Source organism: Portunus trituberculatus, unplaced genomic scaffold, assembly GCF_017591435.1.
Source record: "Portunus trituberculatus isolate SZX2019 unplaced genomic scaffold, ASM1759143v1 PGA_scaffold_478__1_contigs__length_65416, whole genome shotgun sequence".
Taxonomy (NCBI): domain Eukaryota; kingdom Metazoa; phylum Arthropoda; class Malacostraca; order Decapoda; family Portunidae; genus Portunus; species Portunus trituberculatus.
Window position 1 is genome coordinate 1 of NW_025541646.1, and position 24,000 is coordinate 24,000.

The 24,000-nt window shown below is 45.3% G+C and overlaps 2 protein-coding genes, 1 non-coding gene and 1 pseudogene across 3 annotated transcripts; 2 read left to right on the forward strand and 2 right to left on the reverse strand.

Moving 5' to 3' along the window:
* Positions 1-15,684: 15,684 nt before the first annotated feature.
* LOC123500740 (histone H2B) lies at positions 15,685-16,083 on the forward strand. Its single transcript, XM_045249374.1, has one exon. It carries the CDS (start codon positions 15,685-15,687, stop codon positions 16,054-16,056), a length of 372 nt encoding a protein of 123 aa, XP_045105309.1. The 3' UTR covers positions 16,057-16,083.
* A 910-nt stretch (positions 16,084-16,993) lies between these two features.
* Positions 16,994-17,586, reverse strand: LOC123500741 (histone H3). Its single transcript, XM_045249375.1, has one exon. It carries the CDS (start codon positions 17,458-17,460, stop codon positions 17,050-17,052), a length of 411 nt encoding a protein of 136 aa, XP_045105310.1. The 5' UTR covers positions 17,461-17,586; the 3' UTR covers positions 16,994-17,049.
* Positions 17,587-22,047: 4,461 nt separating this feature from the next.
* Positions 22,048-22,166, reverse strand: LOC123500750. Its single transcript, XR_006673443.1, has one exon. It is a non-coding gene; the product is annotated as a 5S ribosomal RNA (ribosomal RNA).
* A 631-nt stretch (positions 22,167-22,797) lies between these two features.
* Positions 22,798-23,177, forward strand: LOC123500748 (annotated as a pseudogene).
* Positions 23,178-24,000: the final 823 nt, after the last annotated feature.

The window sequence follows — 24,000 nt, forward strand, 5'->3', positions numbered from 1 at the left end:
ACTACTTCAAGAGACGGGCCACCCATAGCCCGTGTGGGTTTTCTACTCACGAAGATAAAGAAGAAGAAGAAAATGCGAGTACATTCAAGCTTCAGCTCTCGCAGCAGCAAGACCTTCGCTCCCAGTCGACGCACCAAGCAGCAGCAGCCAGCCGACCAACCAACAACCGCCAGGAAGGACCGCAAGCTCCGCCCCTTGGTTTTCTTAAGAACCAATAGGCGCCCTGCACTTCCCCTGTTGTTGCTCCAGCCTTGGCTGATAAAAGGCTTCGCAGAGGAGTCCTCACTAGAGTCACTCCAGCTCAGCCCAACATAGAGGCTTCGTCCTCAACTACCAAAAAATAATTAGACAACCGGCAGTCTCTCTGAGAAGCCACTTCCTTCCCTACGTACCCGATGGAGAGAGCCTCACCTAAGGGTAACGCTGGAAGGTTGTGGTAACTCGCCCGGCCCAAGAGACATTTTTGCCACCACTGTTTCTCCTCTCTCCTACCTCTTCTTCCTTCGCACCGGCGACCGGAGTCAGGATCGGGCCTTAGGCAAGCCCGCTTTCCGCGCTCCTAGCCAGCCAGGTGTCTCTAGGTTGGCCAGAGCTGCCTAGAGATACTTTGGTAGTGTGCCAGCCCTTCCTTTGGGTTAGACAGCTAGGGAATTTTCTTACAAGTTTAGGATCCCCCTCTGGATATAGGAAATAGAGTGATAGAGAACAGTCTTAGACTATTCTACGATTTCTTTCCTACCTACATTTATTCCTGTCCCTTGAATGCAAGATGAGGAGCCAACGCCCCCCTGATCGCAATATACAATACCGTATAAAGACCAGTAATATTCCTGCCGACCTCAGTAATGCTTTTTTCTCCAGAACACAGGTTCCCCACACGAAATGCTTCAGGTCCGGACCATACATCATCGTCGGTGTTGCCAGCGAAGCAGACCGAGATGCACACACCCTCAGCACAGCCACCGAAAACCTGAAACTCCTTGGCTTTGAGCTCGTTGAGTCTCAAGACCAAATATCTGCCAGGACCATCCTTGCCCGCCGTGTTGACGAATATATCCTTAAAAAAGACAACAATATTCTACTTGAGGAAATTGAGGACAAAAATAACATAAAAATTGAAGATCTAAAAATCATCCCAAAGGCACATATGCTCAAAATCCGATTCAGTACCAAACAGGAGGCAGAAAATACAAAAAACAAGGGTATCAAAGCCTTCTCACAAATAATCCCACAATACAACATAAACATCGAAGAATACTTACCTGTCACACAATGCTACAAATGCTACAAATACACTCACCGCACGAACCAGTGCAAAGAAACCGAACAATCGTACTCTAAGTGTGCAGCTCAGGGCCACGATTACAGAAACTGCCAGGTAACAACACTCAAATGCATTAATTGCGATGGCGAACACACAGCCTAATAAAACGAGAGCAGCAGAAACAACAAAACTCCTTTACACCCGCCACACAAACAGTCTCTTATGCCAAAGCCACCACATCAGCCACTCCAGCCACACTAGCCACTCCAACACCCGCACAAACACCACAAAAAATAACGCTGAAAAACTCCTACTCGCAGACATAATCATTGAATATTCAATCCAAACCTCTTTTGGTGACCTGAAGAAACAAACAGAAACAATGAACTCACTCTTACAACTAAACGGCTGCCCTACAACATCCTTCCCACAACAATACATTCAAAACAACCAACAACACTACCAAGAAAAACATGCTGAACAGGAGACACAAGCTCCTCCAGCCTTCACACTCCTACCACAGGAATCATCCTCCTCTAGTGACATTAGCCCTGCTCTCGCTCTTCCTGACGAAACACCTGGGAACCGCAACCCCAGATGCCCTCACCACCCAAACCTGGTTCCACCACCGTAACCAACACCGCCACCACCACCACAAAAAAAAAACCCACAACAACGACACAAAGCGACACCTCCTCACTTCACCCCTACCTTCTCCTCCTCGAAAGTAACGAAATGCTGGCCCCCCAGCACTTTGGCTTTCGAAGTAATGCCTCAACTGAGAATGCCCTGAATAGTATCATCACATATTTAGATGCAAACTCGCTCTATTTTAGATCTGCTCTAGTGACAAAAGACGTCAAAAAAAATTTTGACACAGTTAGGCACACAGGATTGAAATTCAAAATCTGCAATAACTTCAACCTGCCCCCATTAACCCAAAAAATCCTGTGCAATTTCTCAGAAGAGCGATAAACTAGAATCCGCCACCAGAACGTCTTCTCCACTTTCTTCTCCCATAAGGCTCAGTACTCTCCCCCACCCTCTACAACATGTATACCGCCGACTTGCCCCGCAATTTTATTTATAGTGGTACCCATATTAGGCCCATATCACCACCCAAGTTCATCCTGAGTGTAACCCCACTTACAACAATTCACTAACAATCCAATATGCAGACGATGTAACGTAATTGGCGCGCGCCAGGTCGTTAGATCGTCTTACAGACAAAATACAAGAAGAGTTAACGACAACAAGCTTATGGGAGTTAAAATGGCGAATCAACTATCATCCCGAAAAATCCAAGGTAACATATTTCAATATCAAATCTAATCCCTTCCGTCAAATCTCACTCTATAAAGACTTTACAAATCCTGTACTCATCCCAATCAGCAGTAACAACACTGTCCTTGGGCTCACCATCGACAAAAACCTTAGATTTCAACATCAATATAAACCAAAAAGTAGGCATTGCGTCAATGGCCCTGAGCAACTTGGAACGTTTTCGTGACAGTACAACAAAGACAAAACTTCACCTCTATAAAGCTCTTATTCTTCCCCTACTAACATACTGCACCCTGTCTCTGTCTCTAACAGCCCCTTCCAACCTTCAAAAATCTACAAAGGGTCCAGAACCGGGCAATTCGTTTCGCTCATGGAACGAAATGGTTCGACTTCCGGACATCTTTATCTCTCCACGAGGAGTCCAGTATCCAGCCACTAAACATCACACTCCACAACATAATAGACAAACAACTAAGTACATTTTCAGACAGACACACAGACATATACAACTTCTTAAAAAACCTTCCCTCAGCATACAGACATCTTCCCCACACCACCCTCCTCGACCCTCCAGACGAACCTCCTAACCCCATCTACAAATAACGGACTCCTTCTCCTCATCTTTCTCTAGCCTTTTCTCCCAATTATAACAAACATTTTACCTGAGGCGTGTGGGGGTCAGCTGCTGCGCCATCCGACAGACGATATACCCTTGCGATCCCTGTATCCTCGGGTAAACGGGGAATCGAGTCCCTTATTCGTCTCTCGTTGTGGCGGCGGCGGCGGGCCCCATTCCGCCCATCTTCCTCTTCCACCTGGCGCCATTCATTATCTCCCATTTCTCTACTAACATTCCTCTTCCGGCGTGTGGAGGTGAGCCGGCGTGCCATCCGACCGATGATATACCCTTGCGATCCAGGTATCCTCGGGTAAATGAGGAATCGAGTCCCTTATTCATCTCTCGTTCGGCAGCGACAGCAAACCTCATTCCGCCCATCTTTTCTACACTCTTTTCTTGCGGCGTGTGGGGGTCAGCTCTCGTGCCACTCGACCGATGATATACCCTTGCGGCGTAGTTGCTCTTCCTCAGGAGGCGATGAATCCTGCCGACCGGGAACTGGAGTCCAGCACGGCTGGAACGGGACTTTGACTTTCCCTTCATCTTTCCTCCTTTGCCGCGTCCGGACATGGCGAGTAGTGGTAGTAGGTGGGATTAACAAGTAGTAGTGGTATTATTAGCATGTAACACTCCGTCAGCTGCGGGAGCGAGTCGGTGTGTTGTGCGTTATCTATTCTTCGGCGGGCTCGTTTCCTCTATATAAAAGAAAGATCGGATCAGCGCGTAACACGTAACGCCCAACCGGAAGGCTGGCTCTCGCGCCGACTAGCGATCCTGAGCAGGATTGCTTACATATATGGCACTCTTCAAGTCGGGTGCAACGACTCTGGGTCTGCCGCAATAGGGAATCAGGAAGTCCCTCTGGGGCAGCTGCACTGTGCTTCTCGACGCCTGCTAGCAGGCGGGAGCCTTAGGTAGTGCAGCTGTAGGTAGTCTTCCCTAGGTGTTAGGAAATTAGCTGTGGTCCTGCTGATGCAGTCTCGTTGATAGGCATAAGGGCACCGGGTGACCGTAGAGGCAGGCTCTCTCGGGTGCAGGAAGTCATTTAGCGACCATCCTGTACCCGAGCGGGCAGTGTCCGCGGCTGCACGGGACCAAACATTTAACACTGACACTCTACACATTTATACACAATATGTAAAGTGCACATGGATTCTGCTAAAACTTGTTCGTATATTTTGTGTGCCCTTCCTTTTTCTGCTTGTCTCTCCTGAACAACTTCTCTTCTCTAAACTTAAGCTTTCAAGAAAAAAAAAAAAAAGTTAATAACCCTAAAGATCCTATAAAAAAAGACTCACTGCTGAACATCCTTTCGAAGTATGATGTCTACCCCACTAACCTTATACAACTACAAGATGGCTATGTCATCATCATCACTGATGATGACCAAGATAAACTATTCCAAGATAAGATCAAAGATGAACTGAACCAACAAGAGTTTACCACGATAACCCCGCCAGAACTAAGAGCCAAAAGGTCTGTAATAACATTCAACGTGAACTCCTACATATACAACAACAATGAGGACGAGATGAAGGAAGAAATAATAGCTCACAACCTGTGGATAGGACAAAACATAGATACTGTGTTTAAATTTCCAAACTCAAAGAACATACAGATTACCTTCACTCAAGCTATATACGCAACTAAAGCTCAAGAAAAAGGACTGAAATTATTCTCAATGAAAATCCCATACTACCAGATTAAGCAAGAAACATTTTATAGCATCATGACGTGTTTCAAATGCTATAAATTAGAAGATCACCTAACAAAAAACTGCCCCCAGAAACAAGATTACAAAATTTGTTCCTAGTATAATGAAAAAGGCCACATATGGAAAAAATGTAACAAAGAACAAAAGAAGTGCATTAACTGTGGAGATAACCACAGAACCCTGTCTATGAAATGTATAAAACGAAAGGAAGCTATCAAAAAGAAAAGACTAGAAGAAAAAGAAAAAACAACATACTCACAGGTGACAAAAACAAACACAATAACAAACAACCAATACAATGGCATATCACAAATCAACAAGGATGAACACTTAAAAATATACTCATGCATGGTTCATGCACAACTCATGAATGTAATAGAACCTGGGAGCTTCGAAAAAGAACTTAATGCTACCCTTAAAGAAAACAACCTACCTGCAATAAAGATCCCCAAAATACCAAACTCATCCAAACTACTAGCAACCTTAGCCCAAACAGAACAAAATGACAGAAACCAAGAAACAGAAATGGAGAAAGGGGGAGTCACCAAATAAATATCAACAATTGCAGCAACAACAACAACAACAACAAGACAATGTGGGAAACGAAGGAAGACAGCTCAACAGGAGAACATTCAGCTCCAGTTTTACACAAAAGAAAGTAATGGATGGCCTGAAAATTTAACAATCACAGAACTAATCGAAGGAGTAGAAGAGGGAGAATACAAATTCACTTATAATGAAGACACTTTAGAACCAGAAGAAATCATAATCCTGCTGAAAAGAGGCAAAATACACTTAGAAAACTGTTTTATGACTGTTGATGATAGCGCATTTAGGAAGATAAGAAGCGGGCAAGGAAAGGATAGAACACCGCCAATCAGACAAACCCAACGTAGTAAAACAAACCTAAAGTAAATTTACAACTACAACTTAAACAACACAAAAAAAACATGGCCCTCAATAACATTAAAATTATTCATCATAACGTACTACAGTGGACTAACAGAAGGATTTCATTATCTAACGCTAGACCCACACGTTATCCTAATAAACAGTCACTGCTTAAAAGACGAAACAAACATGAAAATAGCTGGCTATCACCTACTAAAAGAACTCCCTGAACAACCAGTCAGATGGAACCGCAATAGCAATTAAGAGGAACATTGAATACAAACTCATAGATGACTTCATATCAGACCTGCTTGCAATAGAAATAACTACCTCTACAGGCAAAATACTAATAGCAACTTTATACCAACCACCAGCCAGAAATTACATCCCCATACCTGACTTTACAAAACTATTCAGACGCAATTGCCCTGTATATATGATCGCTGACCTTAATGCCAATCACCCCACCTTAGGCTACAACCATACGAACATCAAAGGAAGACAAATTAACACACTCATACAAAACAGACTTATTCAACTCATAGGCCCTGCCTTCCCAACATTTTATACGCAAAGACGAGGAACGACCCCGGACATAATTTTAACAAACTACCATACTTATCACAACACCTATATTTCCCCTGGACCACTCACCACCAGCGACCACATACCAATAATACTAACAATATCAATAACACCTATACTCATACCAGTAAACCCAAGACCAAATTACAGGAAAGCCAACTGGGAAAATTTTAAAGCAAGGGTTACGGAAACGCTGCATAACAATAACCTAAACAGGGCGACTCTTGAAACAATAGACTATGCAGTAGAGAACTGACATCAAGCAATAGACAGGGCAATGCATGAAGCAATACCAATAACAAAATATAAAAGTCTCCCCTCACCAAAACATAGTGACACCACCAAACTATTAATAACACTTTTCTCTAGTCTTCAGACATACAGCAAAACATATGGTTGGAACATTCAAAGCTACAGATATTACCGCAACCTACAGTCAGTTCTTCAAGAATCCTTAATCACCGAGAATAATGAGCACTGGTCTATGCTGTTACATGACTTAGCCAACATATATAAAGACCCAGCAAATTTTTGGAAGAAAATAAAACAGATTACCAATAACACTAACACAGAACCTCACTACCTAAAAAACAAAGATAATAGAAAAGTCTATACAAACAAGGAAAAAGAGGAAGTACATAGGGAATATTGGGAAGATATCTTTAAGGAAGAGGAAGAACAACAAAATGATGATACAGAAATAATATATGAGTATATGCAAAACAACCTATACAGATCAATACCATACAACAATGCAGACATCACTAGACTAGGAACAGGCATACTTGACGAAACTATTACAGAGGAAGAAGTAAAAAAAACATTATTAAAAACCTGAAGAATACAAGCCCTGGAGAAAGCGGAATAAATAAAACATTACTAAACCAACTCCCAGAAATATCAATCAATAGACTAACCCACATATATAACAGTTCACTATCAGCAGGCTACTTCCCCGACAAGTGGAAACACGCCATAATAAGGCTTATACCCAAGACAGGGAAAACATCACACCAACCGCAAAACTTTAGAACAATATCCCTACTTGAAGTACCAGGTAAAATACTTGAACGAATTATAAACAACAAATACAATGTCAACCAATTTGGATTTCGAACAGGCAGAGGAACCACACAGGCACTAGCAATAATCACTGAAAAAATTGCACAGAACAAAGCGGATAAAGGCCAATGTCAAGTTATTATGAGGGATGTAACAAAAGCATTTGACCAAGTATGGCATTTAGGATTAAAATATAAAATGCAACACCTGTAATTCCCAACATCAATAGAAAAATTCTTAAGTGACTTCCTCTCAGACAGAACAGCATCCATTAAAGTTAAGAATCACACTGGCCTACCTTTCGACCTTAACTGTGGCGTTCCCCAAGGGAGCGTCCTCTCACCTACCCTTTACACAATATACACAAACGACATAGAAAACTCAAACCGATACTTAAACATACTATATGCTGACGACATCACCCAAATCATTGGTTATCCAGGAAATCTAAGAACATGATAAACAGACAAACAGAAAGAGCTATATCGTTAATAAACAACTTTGAAGACAAATGGAAAATAAAAACAAACCTAAACAAATTTACACCTTTACATATTGGCATAAAAAGAGCAATTACACTACAAATAAATGAAAACGAAATATAATTTAAAACTACCGGAAAATGTTTAGGTTTAACACTAACTACTACAGGATATTTTAAACACATAGATGAGCGATGTAATTCTGCAAATACAACCTTAAGTAAACTATATAAACTACAAAACCTGCCAGAAAAATAAAACCCATCTAGTTAAAACACTAATTCTACCAATACTAGACTACCCTCCTATTCCCATACACACATTGAGTAAAAACAAATCAGAAGACTACAAAAATACAAAATAAGGCTCTTAGATTCGCAACAAATCAACGGTTCCCATACACGATGACAACAAAACAAATTCACACACACACCAACACTATACCATTAAATATACGTTTACATAACAGAGCAAAAGATATATGGGACAGAATTGAAAATCTTGACATCCCTATATATAGGAACTACTAGAACAACACAATAACATACAAAGTTTTCATCGTGACTTCCAAAGCAGCCTACAAGTCCGTAACAATATTCCAATACCTATATACTGAAAACAAAGGCGCTACATGACCATAAACAAATACAAATCAAACATAGGGAATCTGAAAAGGGAAAAATTACACTCACTTACCTGCACTGTTACTGTTAACTTACCTGATACAAAACACTTACCGAATTCACAATACCCAAATAACTTTAAGTTGACTGTACATCGAAACATACCTCACTCACGCCATCTGGAAGAGAATAAGAACTATGTTACACCAAAACACTACACTACAAACACATGCATACGCTTCACACTGGTAACGCGGCTGAGCTCCTCTCTCCTCGCTCCGCGCCCTGAGTCGGCTGTGAGCCGGTGGAGAGTCTACGTGCCGGCTCTGCCTTGTAGTTCACCGCCGAGGGGTATCGGCCACTGGTAGGGCTTGCTGGCCCCCAGCTAGCGGAGTGAGGGAGGGGGTTGCATCTCATCCTGAGTCGTTGACATCCAGGGACCACACCTGGTGGGGGTGAAGAGTTGTGAGATGTCAACGAGGGAGTAGAGGAGGAGTCTCTGCTTGACTAACCTACGGTGCAACAGGGAGACTTAACCAGGCCAGAGCCATTACATGAAGCCAACATACAGTACATATACACACTCTTTAAACACATTCCAAAATACACTACTTAAGTTAAGTTAATATTAAACTCCAGGTTCCTGCTAAACACAGGAATAAGTTTATAAAGTAAGGAAATATACTTACCTTAAGTAACCAACAAATTAATAATGAAGTACAGTAAATTAATGGTAGTCTCGTACATAGGGAATTAGTTGTGTTATGTCCTCGGACATCTCGCTGGTAGGTTAGCTGCGGTTCTGCCAAAAAAAAAAAAAAAAAAAAAATCTAAGCAGGGTAATGATGCTTAGGAACACAATACATAATTAATAACACGAAGAGAATACAGTATATATGAAATTTATAAAACATAAATTAAAAATAGCAAGGTGGTCTGCCCACCATCTTTAATCTTCTACTGTCTTTCAATAATTTCTAACTTTACTCTTATACTTTATAACACTTCCTTCACCCCTCTTTTCTATCAAAATTCGTATTCGGGTGCAACACGGACGAGACGGACGTGTCGCTGCGTAGCTCGCCCTTTGGCTGTCAGCATCGCTTACAGCCAATCAGCGGTCAGCTGCCCCGCCTTTCACCTTGCCCCGCACTTTGCACTTCACGGCCAACGACGAAGGAAGAAGGATCTCCTCTTTCCTCCGTGTCTGAGAGGATCCTCTCCCGGCCAATCAGCGGCCGGCTGGTACCGGCTTGGCTCTCTGCTGAGCCAGGAATTGAAGTTAAGCTCACCTTGTCGCCTCGCCGATAAGTGAAGTTAAGCAACGCTCCGGCGGCACAAACTTGGATGGGTGACCGTGTGGAAATGCTTCGCCAGTGTGAAGTGTGTTTTTGTTTTAGTGCAGTGTTGTGTCGTCTCCTTTAGTGCGGTGCAGTGCAGTGTCGCGTTTCTGGTGAAGTGATCTATAGTGCAGTGATGTTTTGTTTTTTTTTTTGCGGTGCAGTGAACCATGTCGACCCGTACTAGGCTCAGTGTCGACGAGGTTAAACAACGCTACCACGGCACAGCACTGGATGGGTGACCGCCTGGGAGGACGACGTACGTGTGGTGCTGGTTTTTGGGCGTTGTGGGGTGTTTTTGCAGTGCTGTGTCGTGTTTTTGGTGTGTGGTACAGAGCTGTGTCGTGCTTTTGGTGTGTGATGCAGTGCAGTGTTGTGTTTGGTGGTGCTTCTAACTCGGCCATCATGTGCTGACAGGCATTATGGGCCGAGTTAGAATTAAACATCCCCACCCCGCGGACTATGGGGTGCGGGTAAAACTGATGAACATACTTTCTCCACATGTGAAAGCCACCAGGGCCATCCCTGCTAAGGATGCCATCATTGTTCTCACCGCGACGGATGAGGATGCTGACGCCATCTTTCAGCATGGCATCCCCACTCAGCTCGCAGCGGAGGGATTCACACCCGTGGTTCCCCCGGGTCTGCGTGCCCAGCGCACAGTGATCTGCATGGGCCTTGATGAGCTGGTCTACGGCCACTCAGCAGAAGACATTGCCGCAGAGGTAGAAGCCCGGCACTCTTGGGCTAAAGCGGAGGAAGTGTTTAAATTCCCCCGCTCCTCTACGGCCAAGATCACCTTCACGGACGCTGTTATGGCGAGGAAGGCGCTTCTGGAAGGGCTCAACCTCTTCCAGATCCACGTGGCAGGACACCAGATGAGGCAGGAGGTCTTCATCCCGCTTGTCACCTGCAACAGGTGCAATGCGGTGGAAGACCACCCAACCAGCAGCTGCCCTCATCCAGCAGGCTATATGAGGTGCTCCGAGTGTGGCAGCAAGGATCACTCATATAGAGACTGTAAAGCCTCTGAAAAGAAGTGTCTCAACTGTGGTGGGGACCACAGTTCCAGGGCAATGCGGTGCCCCGCCCGCAAGGAGGCTCTTAAGAAGAAGGAGGAGGCTGCCCGGCAGGCTCGGGTCAGGCCAAACGTGTCCTTCGCACAGGCCACACAACAAGCCTCCCTTACTGCTGGCCCTGTCATGACTGACCCGTCTAATGCTCTAGCTGGGCTCTTGTGTCTTATGCACGCCCACTTGAGCAACGCCTTCACTCCTGGCTGCTTTCAGGAGACCCTCTCAACGAGCCTCGCTGAGAACGGTCTCCCGGATGTCAAGCTGCCGACCCCACCGCCACCTCGTGTCCCTACTAATATCCTACAGGCTGTGTGTGAGGGGATAGGGAAGGTCTTCACGACAACGCAAGGTGCCTCCTCTCCGGAGGAAATGGCGTCTGCTGGCTCAGCTTCTTCTGCTGAAGCATTCGTGGCCCCTTCCCCGTCTTCATCTTCAAGCACTGGGGTGACGGATGACTCTGACTCCGAGCCTGAAGAGGACCTAAGAGTACGGAGGAGACCGAAGAAGTAGGATTTGGGTTCCTCTCCAAGTACCCGAAAAGGAGGAAGCCCCCCAGTACCATCGCCGAACTCGATCAAGTCCTACGGAATAAGACCCTGATCTTAAGCCATACAGGCCCTCCACATGCGGCCCAGATCATTCTGGACCATGTTAAGGATAACCTGGCTTCCCTCCATGATTGGATCCTTCCCAAAGGGGAGGACTACGAGCGCTTCAAGAAGGACCCCAATCAAATCGTACGTGACGCACTTCCGGGTAGGATCATCATCGCACGTGAGTAATGATGAGGCTACGAGTAATCCAGCACAACGTTCTCTCCTGGGGAAACCGTAAGTATGACTTAATGAACACTTATAGACACTATGACCCAGACATCATTCTTATCAACAGCCATGGACTGAGTGACGAGACACGACTTAAGATACCTGGCTACAGAGTGTATCAGCGGAACATCAGCAACACTCCCAATGACGGGGTAGCCATTGCTGTAAAGAGCCGACTTCGCCACAGAGTCGAGGATGACTTTTTATCCGAGACTCTAGCAGTAGAGACAGACACACCGGACGGACCTATCCTTATAGCCACTAGCTACCTCCCCCCCCGACGACCTTACTTACCCCACCCAGACTTCCTTCGTCTTCTACGCAGACAGACACCAGTCTTCTTAGTAGGAGATTTAAATGCACGACACCCTACCTGGGGTACACTTCCACCAACCAGGTAGGGAGAGACATAGTAGACTACTTTCGCCGACAGACTGCTTGCCACATCGGACCTCATTTCCCAACCTTTTTCAGCCACCAAACATCGTCATCACCTGACATAGCTCTTACCAATAGAGCCAACTTTCTCCATTACTCCTTGTCACCAGGACCTCTGACGACTAGCGACCATGTTCCTATTATCCTTGACATTTCCACATCTCCGCTTCTTACCCCTATTCCACAGACATTTAGTTACAACAGGACCGACTGGGACGCTTTCAAAGCGGACGACGCATTACGGATGACGGACCTTCCAGACATCTCTTACGGTTCCCTAGAGGAAATCGACGACGCACTAGAAACATGGATGACCACTGTCAGGACGACTGCGGTCCGATACATACCACAAACGACATACAAACTTAAGTCCGCCCTCGGCCTTCTCGGGCTACGCAGCTGCTCAGAATTCAGTTTCGAGCACTGCGAGACAGAGCAATGCTGAGAGGATGGAACCGTGACGATTTCAGGCGGTACAACCAGCTAAAGGTTGCACTGCAGGACGTACGACAGACTGAGGCTAGAGAGCACTGGGGAAGGAAGTTGGCTGGCCTAGCTGCCAACTACCGAGACCCGAGGAAGTTTTGGCGGGAGCTAAAGCGTCTCTCCGGGAAGACTTCAGGACAAGACAGCTACCTATTAGACCACGCTGGAGACAAGAAGTTTACGAACGCCGACAAAGAACAACTATTCACGTCCATATGGGACCGCATCTACAGAGAAGACTATGACGACGACTTTGATGACAACGACCAGGTGCTGGATTACATGGCAGCCTCCGTGCAAAGAACCTACCCCTATGAAAACGCCGACCCTGCCCGTCTTACTGGTACTTCTCCCTTAGACTGTCTTATCTCGACTCAGGAACTGGCCTCAGCTATCAAACGCGGCAGGCCGACGTGTCCTGGGGCGAGTAAGATTAACAGTAGTATACTCTCGCATCTTTCAGATTCTGCCTTTTCCAGACTGCGGGATATCTTCAATGCTGCACTGTCCGCTGGTTACTTCCCCGACGGGTTCAAGCAGGCCGAGATGAGGATGATTCCGAAGGCCGGCAAGCCTCCCACAAGACCGGAGAACTACCGGCCCATCTCCCTGCTTGAGGTACCGGGAAGTTGCTGGAAAGGATTGTCACCTCGCGGCTACGCATCTATCTGGAGATGGGTAACTACCTTCATCCGGCGCAGTATGGCTTCAGAAGTGGGAGGGGCACCGTGCACGCCATTGCACTGGCCACGGAGACTATGGCCCTGCACCAGGCCAACAGCTTCCGCTGTAACTTGGTTCTGAGGACGTAAGTAAGGCGTTTGACCGGGTCTGGCATCTAGGATTGAAGTACAAGATACTTCGCCTGGGTCTGCCTGGCCCGGTTGAGCGCCTGCTTTGTGATTTCCTCGAGGATAGGACAGCCAGGGTGAGAGTGGGGGGCCACATCGGCCCACCTTTCCCCCTGGCCACAGGAGTCCCACAGGAAGTGTGCTGTCACCCACTCTCTATAACATCTACACCAGCGACTGCCCTCTCGCAGGCGCTGGTATTAACATACTGTATGCCGATGATGTTTCACAGGTTGTTCACCATCCAGGCCGCTCCAGTAGAATGACGAACGCCCGTACCAGCAGAGAGATCACCCGCGTCAACGCCTTCGAGAAGGAGTGGAGGATCAGGACCAACATGGCCAAGTTCACTGTGATTCCCCTTGCTACAAAAACCCCCGCACCACTGTTTGTGGATGGGGATGACATTGAGTTCAGTCCCAGGGGCTCACTCCTGGGACTGTCTGTGGCCTCTATGGGATACACCTCTCACGTGTCCCAAAGGGTAGCAAGAGCAAAGTCAGCCCTCGCCAGGTTGTACCGCTTTAGGGACTTGGCCACTGGTCTTAAACTCCATCTAGTAAAAGCTCTAGTTCTACCTATTCTCTCTTATCCTCCTGTTCCTCTGCATGCACTCTCCAGAACAGCTATCAGCAGATTGCAGAAAGTGCAGAACAGCGCCCTGAGGTTCGCCTTCGGTACCAGATGGGACGACTTCACCACCTCGGCATCGCTTCACGAGGCCGCGTCCCTCCCAGCCCTCAACGTCAGACTCCATGAGATGGCCACCAAGGTTTGGGAACGAATGGAGGACGAGGGCTGGGACCAGTACCGTGAACTACAGGCCCTGCACGAGGAGACTCCAGACAGGCAGCACGCTTGGTTCCCAAGAAGTCTCCTACAGTTGCAAGAAGGAGAACCAGAGCCAAGATACAGGTGAAAGTTAAAATTCCGTTTACATTAGTCCACCTCCATATCTAAATTACATCACCTGTGTCAATTCACGCTTCACTCCCATTACTTTGATTTTGTACTTGTAAATATTACATCCCAAACAGAAACTTCATCCCGGCTTCTTCATGCCACCATTCGACCTGCGAACTGCGAAATGCGATGCTGACTGGGAGAGGGCCTGCAACCTATCGAGAGACGAGAGACGAAGACCAGGAGATGACGGTGCAGCGGATCAGCGAAGACAAGGCACCTCGGGGACCTGCCAGGACTGATGACATCTCCAGATGACACCGACGGCAGCCCCAGTGCCGGTTCCTTCGGTGTAGCTCCCCCCTCACGCCCTACGCCCTGAGTTGCTGGGACACTGGCCTACGTTCCAGCAAGGGGTACCTGACCTCCGGGATGCTTGCAAAACTCCCGGCAGTGGGGCTGAGATCCAGGGACGCACAGATGAGGGATCGTGCCGGGACGGACATCGTGCCGACGTCACCCACGGCTGCCCTACGAACCACGTCTTCGCCATCGGCCGCCGACTGTGACCATACCGTGCCAGCCGCATGGCTGCAGGGTTTACCGATTGCGACCACTAACAGATAAAGACATTCCTTGTGTGACACTATATGTGAAAGGATACTCATGTGTGTCAGTGCTCGACTATGTGAACTTTTCTTTTCATTGAACTTTTCATTGTACATACATGTATATTTAGCTATTTTTCTCATTAACCAGCATCTCATCCACAGCAGCACGGGTGGTTTTCCCCCGGGAGCTCCGGTTTCCACCCAGAAGTCATCTGTGCTGCTGTGGGAAGGGGTAACCACTCACATGTACTTACCTGTAGCCTTCTGTAGACTGTACAATTAATGTATGTATTAACGATTATATAAGGATTCATGTAACCCTGCCCTTTCTCACTCTCTCACAGCAGTATGGGTGGTTTTCCTCCGGGAACTCCGGTTTCCACCCTTGACCCATCACGTACTGCCCTGTGACATTCATCACTTTACAGCAGCAGGCCGGACCGCCCGGCAACTTTTAACTCCTACTGTATTTCTATATTTCCTCGCTTTTTCTTCCAGTGTACCAGTCCTGGTACACTCTACCCCTTCTCTTGTAACCCCTCTTACTAAATAAACTTTTGAAACTTTTGAAACTTTTTTTTTGGTGCAACACAACACAACTCTTCGCAAGTTGAACGACGCCGTTACTACCATGCCTCCCAAAGCATCAGGAAAGGCTGCCAAGAAGGCTGGCAAGGCTCAGAAGGCCATAGCCAAAGGGGACAAGAAGAAGAAGCGGAGGAGGAAGGAAAGCTACTCCATCTACATCTACAAGGTGCTCAAGCAGGTCCACCCCGACACTGGCGTGTCCTCCAAGGCTATGTCAATCATGAACTCTTTCGTGAACGACATTTTCGAGCGCATCGCTGCCGAGGCATCCCGCCTGGCACACTACAACAAGCGCTCCACCATCACCAGCCGGGAGATCCAGACTGCCGTCCGTCTCCTTCTGCCCGGCGAACTGGCAAAGCACGCCGTCTCTGAGGGCACCAAGGCTGTCACCAAGTACACCTCCTCCAAGTAAACTGACTGTCAGTCAGCTAGAAGGGGGGAAAGAAGAAAAAAGAGCAACTGCTGTCTCAGACAGTATTCAAACCCTACCCGGCTCCATAGGAGCCACACCTGAATCCAAAAAAAAAGGAGACACAATATAGACAAGTGTGGATGGTGGTCGCCGCTGGTGCACCAGAGCCGGATGGATATGGATGAGCTAGATGGCTGGCTCGTCATTAATGAGGCTCGCAACCGGGTCAGAGCAAAGAGATCCATCATCCACTGCACAACAGCAGCACCCCGTAGTAGTAGTAGTAGTAGTAGTATGATGATGGTGATGATTAAGCGTACGTACGATACTAATCACGGCAGGCAGGCTTTGGAGGGTGGGTGCATTCATGCTCTTCTTCTTCTTCTTGATTAATGATGATGCCTCCTATTTCAGTAACATAACGTTTTTCATCACACAAAGCTCAGGAAGCACACAGTTATTATAGCTTGTAACATGAATCTTCGCTCCTTTTTTTTTTTTTTTTTTTTTTTTTTTTTTTTATTTCTTTCTTTCTTTTCTTGACTGAATTGCAGTGAATCAATCAATCAATATATCTACAAATCAGATTGGAGGGGAAAGCAGTCATTCTCCATCGGCCACCGACATACTACTGATCAGAAACATGCACATGGAATATCGGATCCTAGACACAGAGAGGAAGGTTGAAAAAAAAAAAAAAAAAGAGAGAGAGAGAGAGAGAGAGAGAGAGAGAGAGAGAGAGAGAGAGAGAGAGAGAGAGAGAGAGAGAGAGAGAGAGAGAGAGAGAGAGAGAGAGAGAGAGAGAGAGAGAGAGAGAGAGAGAGAGAGAAAAAAAAAAAAGTCTTCTAATCAGGAAATCGCTCGACCATACGGATCAAAGCCAACCCATTCATGGTCTATGTAATATTATTCTCTTTAGATAAAGCACCTTTGGCCCTGAAGAGGGCCTAGATATTGTTTGTTGTTGCTTGCTTGCCTTGGATGACACACTTATTAGGCACGCTCGCCACGGATTCGACGAGCCAGCTGGATGTCCTTGGGCATGATAGTGACACGCTTGGCGTGGATGGCGCACAGGTTAGTGTCTTCAAAGAGACCCACGAGATAAGCCTCGGAAGCTTCCTGGAGGGCCATGACAGCGGAGGACTGGAAGCGGAGGTCAGTCTTGAAATCCTGGGCAATTTCACGCACCAAGCGCTGGAAAGGCAGCTTCCTGATAAGCAGTTCGGTGCTCTTCTGATAACGGCGGATCTCACGGAGGGCCACGGTTCCTGGCCTGTAACGGTGGGGCTTCTTGACACCTCCAGTGGCAGGAGCAGATTTGCGAGCTGCCTTCGTGGCAAGCTGCTTGCGGGGCGCCTTGCCACCGGTGGACTTGCGGGCCGTTTGCTTAGTACGTGCCATGGTGAGTAAGTAAGTTACTGCCGCTCGGAACGAACAGTTGGGCGAGTTGAGCGCTTAGGCTGGCACTTCTTTAAATACGGTTTGCCGGGGCCCAACCTTGCCTTACGATTGGACGGGAATGACGTAAGAGTGTTCGACAACCACAGAAAACTCCCCCCTCCTAACCATAACAACATGTCATGGGTAACTCAAAGAAATTGAGGCAGGCGAGAGAGGAGAGAAAGAGGAAGGAAAGAGAGAAAGAGAAAACACAACAGAAAAAAAAATAAAATAAAAATTTTTTTAAAAACACACACACACACACACACACACACACACACACACACACACACACACACACACACACACACACACACACACACACACACACACACACACACACACACACACACACACACACACACACACACACACACACACACAGAGAGAGAGAGAGAGAGAGAGAGAGAGAGAGAGAGAGAGAGAGAGGAAAATCCAGTGTGAGCACATCTTCCCAATGTAAGTGACCTGAGGTGACCTAAATCAGCTTCCTTGAAAGTATAGTCTCTTGAACATCATCAGTGTTAGATAAGGACACCTGACACATAGTTGAATTAGAAAAAAAAAAAAAAAAAACATTATTGTACTGTATATTGTCACCTAAACATAAAAGTGCGATTTTCTCAAAACTTAATTTTTAAAGGTTTAAAATTCTATATCTAAAGTTCTATTGCTCCAATTTTTTTTGTTTTTGGTGTCAAAACACTTAGAAAACAATCTTCTTCAAAACTACATATTATCATTCCTTTTAATTTCAAAGCTCATAGAAAATACGAATTTTTTAGGTACTTTTTTTCGAAAACAGAAATCGCTCAGATTGTTTTTTTTTTTTTTTCTGTGAACTTATTATTGATGATATGCAAATGGCGATATGCAGTATTGTTCTTTTAGGTGACTTTTAACTCTCAACCAAAGATGACTCTTCTTCTTTGAATAGTTTTTCGTGAATACGATTTTTTTCTATATATATAAAAGTATGACTTTTTATAAGTAAAATTTCAAAATCTTTGAAAAAAAATGAAAATATTCCCACAGGTACAGCACCAGGTAGTCTTTAAGCTGTAAAAAAAACATTGCTCTAGATGAAAAATTACGGCCACAGAAAATAAAACTGTGACCGAGTCACCGTAAAAGTAGTTTTCCGTCTTAGGATTTTTGACGGTGGGTTTTTAGGCATGATTATTTGAGGTATGTTGTTTAATTTAAATACTTTATTGAGTTCATCGTGGTATGTTCCTGGATTTGCAAGATTGATAATGTGGGAGTGAATTATACATGTAAGAATGGTTGATGCTGTATCTTTTTGAACATGTCGGATGCAGAAAGAAGTGTATTGTTACTGCTGTTGGTTTTTACAGCTTGACTGTAGTTAACAATGTTTTTCTTTTGTTTCCTTTTGGTTTCTTTGATTTCTTTTCTTTTTGGACATTTATTGGCCAGTGTTCTGTGAGGTCCTGAGCAGTTTAGGCATTTTTTCACGTCTGTGTTGCAGTTTTTCCAGGTGTGTTCTTTACTGCCACATTCAGAACACAATGTATGGTCTTTTGGGTGGGGGCAATTGTTAGTTGTGTGGTCTTCCAGGGCGTAGCAGCGCATGCATGTATTGATAGGGATAAATTCTTCTATCTTGATGTTATGCGAAGGGATGTTCATGTGAAAAACTAGTAGTCCTTTGTCAGTGTCAATCTTTGCTGTTCCTGTTTCTTTTAAACATATTTTAAGTATTTTTGTTCTCGGGATCCTGAACACGCTTTCTATACCACCAGTCATCCAGTTATTATTCTTTAGTAGTTCTTCTTTGATATCGGTCTCGGAGTGTGAGATAATGAGATCGTCTACGTTGAAAAGTATGATGGTTCTTTTTGCACGAAGCTCTGGTGGTATAATGGGATCGAAATCATTCTCTTTTAGTGATGTGTAACATGCTGTTTGGAAAATCTTGTCCACTTCTTCGTCAGACCGAGTTATCACGACATAAGAGTCAGGGGTAGGGATGATCTTCGTCGCGTATACAAGGTTTTCTGATAGGATCCTGAGGAGAATTAGTTTTATATCATTGTTGGGTCGTGGGTGTTTGATCCTAACCCGGGCCATGGTAACATTTGTTTGGAGTATGGAAGTTGTACACGAAAAAGATAAGGTCCTACAAGGGGGCCGAAGCCCGACACACAACCCAGCTAAGAAAGAATATGAAGGAGCCTACCTAAGCGAGACAATTTGTTGGCCCAGTTGCTAACAACTGTCGCAACCAACTTGTCCCACGCCTACTCCTGACCAAGTTTTTGGCCGACCCTTCCGGTGGGCTTAAGGCAGCCCTCTAAGGGCCCCCCTTGGCAAGCCGCGGGGTTCACCTTCACCACACCGGGGGACACTAAGGCCGAAAGGAAATACAGTAGGAGGATAAAGACACTGCACAAGGGCGGGCTCTCGACCAAGTGGGAGAGCCACGGAACACAAGTGCAGGTTAAGGCTGGTAACAGAGTGCCGGTGTTCAGAAAAAAAGATCTGTAGGTTTCCAGGCAGCTTGCTCTCTTACGCGGTGCACAGCTGCACAAGCAAGGAAACACAGCCTTTTAGCCGGTGAAACCAAGCAGGGAGGTCCGTGTCGAAGGCGCAGTGGCAGACAGAGCAGCTCAGCGGCGAGCGAGTCGGCGAGCTGTTCTCTCTCTCTAAACCTTCAGGGTTCAGCTTCGTACTGAGATCAGAGCCTTTCTAAATGAGCGAAAAATTCTTAAGTACAGCGATGCCAAAGTAACAAAAGCACTACGAGTAACAGAGACAAAAGTCTCGTGTCGCACCCTAATGCAGCCTAATGCAGTCTCGTATCACCACCCCGTACATGGACAGAGTCAACAAACACGGTAGGGTGGGAGGAGGTGTTGCTGCTTCGGTGGTCCAGTGGTACTACGAGTAACAGAGACAAAGTCTCGTACGCACCCTAATGCAGCCAGAGTCCAGAGAGAGAGAGAGAGAGAGAGAGAGAGAGAGAGAGAGAGAGAGAGAGGGACAGAAGGATCCCACCGACAATTCTAGACGATTTTTTTTTTTTTTTTTTTTTTTTTTTTTTCCCGTTTACATGATTTTACCGGATATGTGCATAAATCGCAAAATTAGAAAATGGAGTGATTTTCGCGCGCGTCCCCTCCCCCATTATCGACCCCCAAAATTTGATTTGGCTAATTTGCATAAATTTGCATAAAATTTCCATAAATTAGCAGAAACATTGCATACATTAGCCCCTACCGAAAAAAAAAAAAAGTTGACAATTTCACAATATAATTATTTCAAATGCAAGGGCCACCAACATATAGCATAAAAATCCTAATATATACACAGACACACTTTAGCAACTACGATCCACAAAAAAAAAAAAAAAAAACATTATATTTTACATACAAAGAATATGATTTCTCAAATATACCTGACATCAGCAAAGCAACCATTTTAGATTCTAAGGTCAAATTAGGATGGATGGATGATGTAAAGATAGCAATCGATCATTTCATTCACCAAATACCCACTGCAACATCGCCAAGACAAATTGTTAATCAGATTATTATAGTCTGAAGATCACTTAGACGTTGCCATTTTTGGGAATTTCCCGGCCTGCGGCGTTGCTGGGCAAATTAAGGGATTAGAGCCTATGTGTCAATGAGAACCTTGCTCCCCACACACACCATGGATTAACACGGTCACTTTGACCTGTGACCTCACTCGGTCACCCAGAAGGATGTGACAACGCTCGGAGGAAACGTTGTCAAGCATTGTTGTTGCGTTTGCAAAACCAATGCAAAATTTATTTAAAATAAACACAAATTCCTCTAACTTGCCTCTTTAGAGCATCACAATGTATATGTACTACAACACCATTCAGTTAAAAAGTATTAAGTACCTGACTTGGGGCGCGTATTGGTACACGTGTGACAGCGCCGCAGGCAGGAAAATCCCCAAAAACGCCAACGCCTAAGTGATCTTCATAAAAATGGTCAGACTATAGTGTGCGTATTTATTAGCGTGTCGTGTGTCACGGTTAGTCTGACGGCTTGCGTCTTTCCTCCTCCCACAGCCGCTGCAGTGACTTTCTAGTTTTTTTTTTTTTTTTTTTTTCTTCTTCAGACTTCAATGGTTAATGTCCAAGCTCGACAGAGCACAGCACACGTCCGTGCAGGTGGTCATTCTTATCCCCCCTTCCCCCGGCACCAAGCTAGGCTAGCGGTTCGATGCAATTTCTCTATAGGAGAGAAAAAAAATGTCAGTTCGAGTCCTCTCCTATTCATGTGTGTTTAGAATACACAGTTTTGTCTGGTAATCCAGGCACGAGGTAGTACAAGAATAAATGGATGAATTAACAAAGAATAAAATAAGCAGGTAAAACAATATAAGAATAGACAAATCAAACCTTCTTCTTCTTCTTCTTCTTATTATTATTATTATTATTATTATTATTATTATTATTATTATTATTATTATTATTATTATAATAATAATAATAATAATAATAATAATAAAATAATAAATAAATAAATAGATAAATAAAAAATAATGGAATGCCAACAACATCTGGTGTTCCCAGGCGGTCACCCATCCAAGTACTAACCGGACCCAACGTTGCTTAACTTCGCTGATCGGACGAGAAGCGGTGTGTTCAACGTGGTGTGGTCGTTGGCACTCGATGTGAGATTTTAGGCCCCTTTAAATTCTTCCTGGCTTGCCCTACTATACTCCGTATACCCTGTGAATCAAGTCCTTTCTAGGTGTTTCTTGGTTTAATATCGTTTCCCTATTGGATTAATCTCTCTCTCTCTCTCTCTCTCTCTCTGTCTGTCTGTCTGTCTGTCTGTCTGTCTGTCTGTCTGTCTGTCTGTCTCTCTCATTCTTCTTCTTCTTCTTCTTCTTATTATTATTATTATTATTATTATTATTATTATTATTATTCTGACACAGACTCAGTCTGCCTCCCTCTGTGGCTGGCTGGCTGGTTGGCTTGTTGCTCGCTGCATGCATGCCGCTGGCTGGAAAATCTGGCACCTCCTCCGACTCGATATTATTTGGTTTTACGCCGTTTTCTTGCTTGCCTCTCGGTTGTACGTCTCGGATGCGTGGTCCGAGGGTCAACGACGAGACGGAGACCGTGTTCGTATGACCCAGCGATGTTGGATCAAGTGGGAAAAACAGGAAATATTGTTACCCTACTACAACCGGGAAGGCACCAGTTCCATATATATTACCGCGAGGCAAAAATGCGAGTCACACTCGTGAGCGAGACGTCGTATCACTACTACTACTACTACTCGCAGCAGCGCCTCATCATCTGTCACCATGACTGGCCGCGGCAAGGAGGCAAGGGACTTGGAAAGGAGGAGCCAAGCGTCACCGTAAGGTTTTGCGTGACAACATCCAGGGCATCACCAAGCCCGCTATCCGTCGGTTGGCTCGCCGAGGCGGCGTCAAGCGCATCTCCGGTCTCATCTACGAGGAGACTCGTGGGGTGCTAAAGGTGTTCCTCGAGAACGTCATCAGGGATGCCGTCACCTACACCGAGCACGCCAAGCGCAAGACCGTCACTGCCATGGACGTCGTCTACGCCCTCAAGCGTCAGGGACGTACCCTCTACGGATTTGGCGGTTAAATCTGGTGTCTCGAATTTGGTGTCAACAACAGCAACTGCAAAAACACCATAAGAAAAGAGTCAACATATCCCGGACCTTTTATAGGTCCACACAAATGAAGAGAAGGAAAAAGTTATAGACTAACACTACTAGGACTATGGTTGTTCCAAGTAAAAGTGTTGTCCCTACTCTTTACGTCATTATTACAATTTGTGTGTGTGTTTTTTTTTTTTTTTTCCTTTTCTTTCTTTTTTTTTCTTTTCCCTTCTTTCTATTTGTTTTCCTCTTTGTTTTATCACTCAAAGGTAAATCAAATGAAAGAGAAAGAATTATCAACTAAGTGATGTGAGGTCAGACACCAACCGCTGCTACAGGTGCTGTTTGTTTGTTTGTTTGTTAAGCTTCCGCCCATTAGTGGCGCAGGCAATTTTATTTCTTTATAGTGGTACCCATACAAGGAGGGAGGGTCCATATCAACACCGAAGCGCATCATCATCATCATCATCATCATCATCATCTTTGGTGTAGCCACCTAGATAGAACCTGGGTACCGCGGTGACATGTAGGTAGGTAGGTACCTTTCATTAAATCCCCCTCGCCGACTGACATACCTTCAAAACGGTGTGTGGTGTGATTCTTTCGAGCCGACGCGTGAACGTCTGTCTGTCTGCCCGATCCCACGTCCACCACCTTATCCACTATGGTCTGACCGCTTACTTGTATGGAGATCTTTTAGGTTTTTTTTTTTTTTTTTGTTCCTGCCGGGAATTTTCCGGCCTGCAGCGCTGTCACACTTGTACGTACCAATACGCACCTTAAACTTAAAAAAAAAAAAAAAAAAAGTTGGAGAGTTTCTGTTTATCTTTAAATATATTTTGCATTGTTTTTGCAA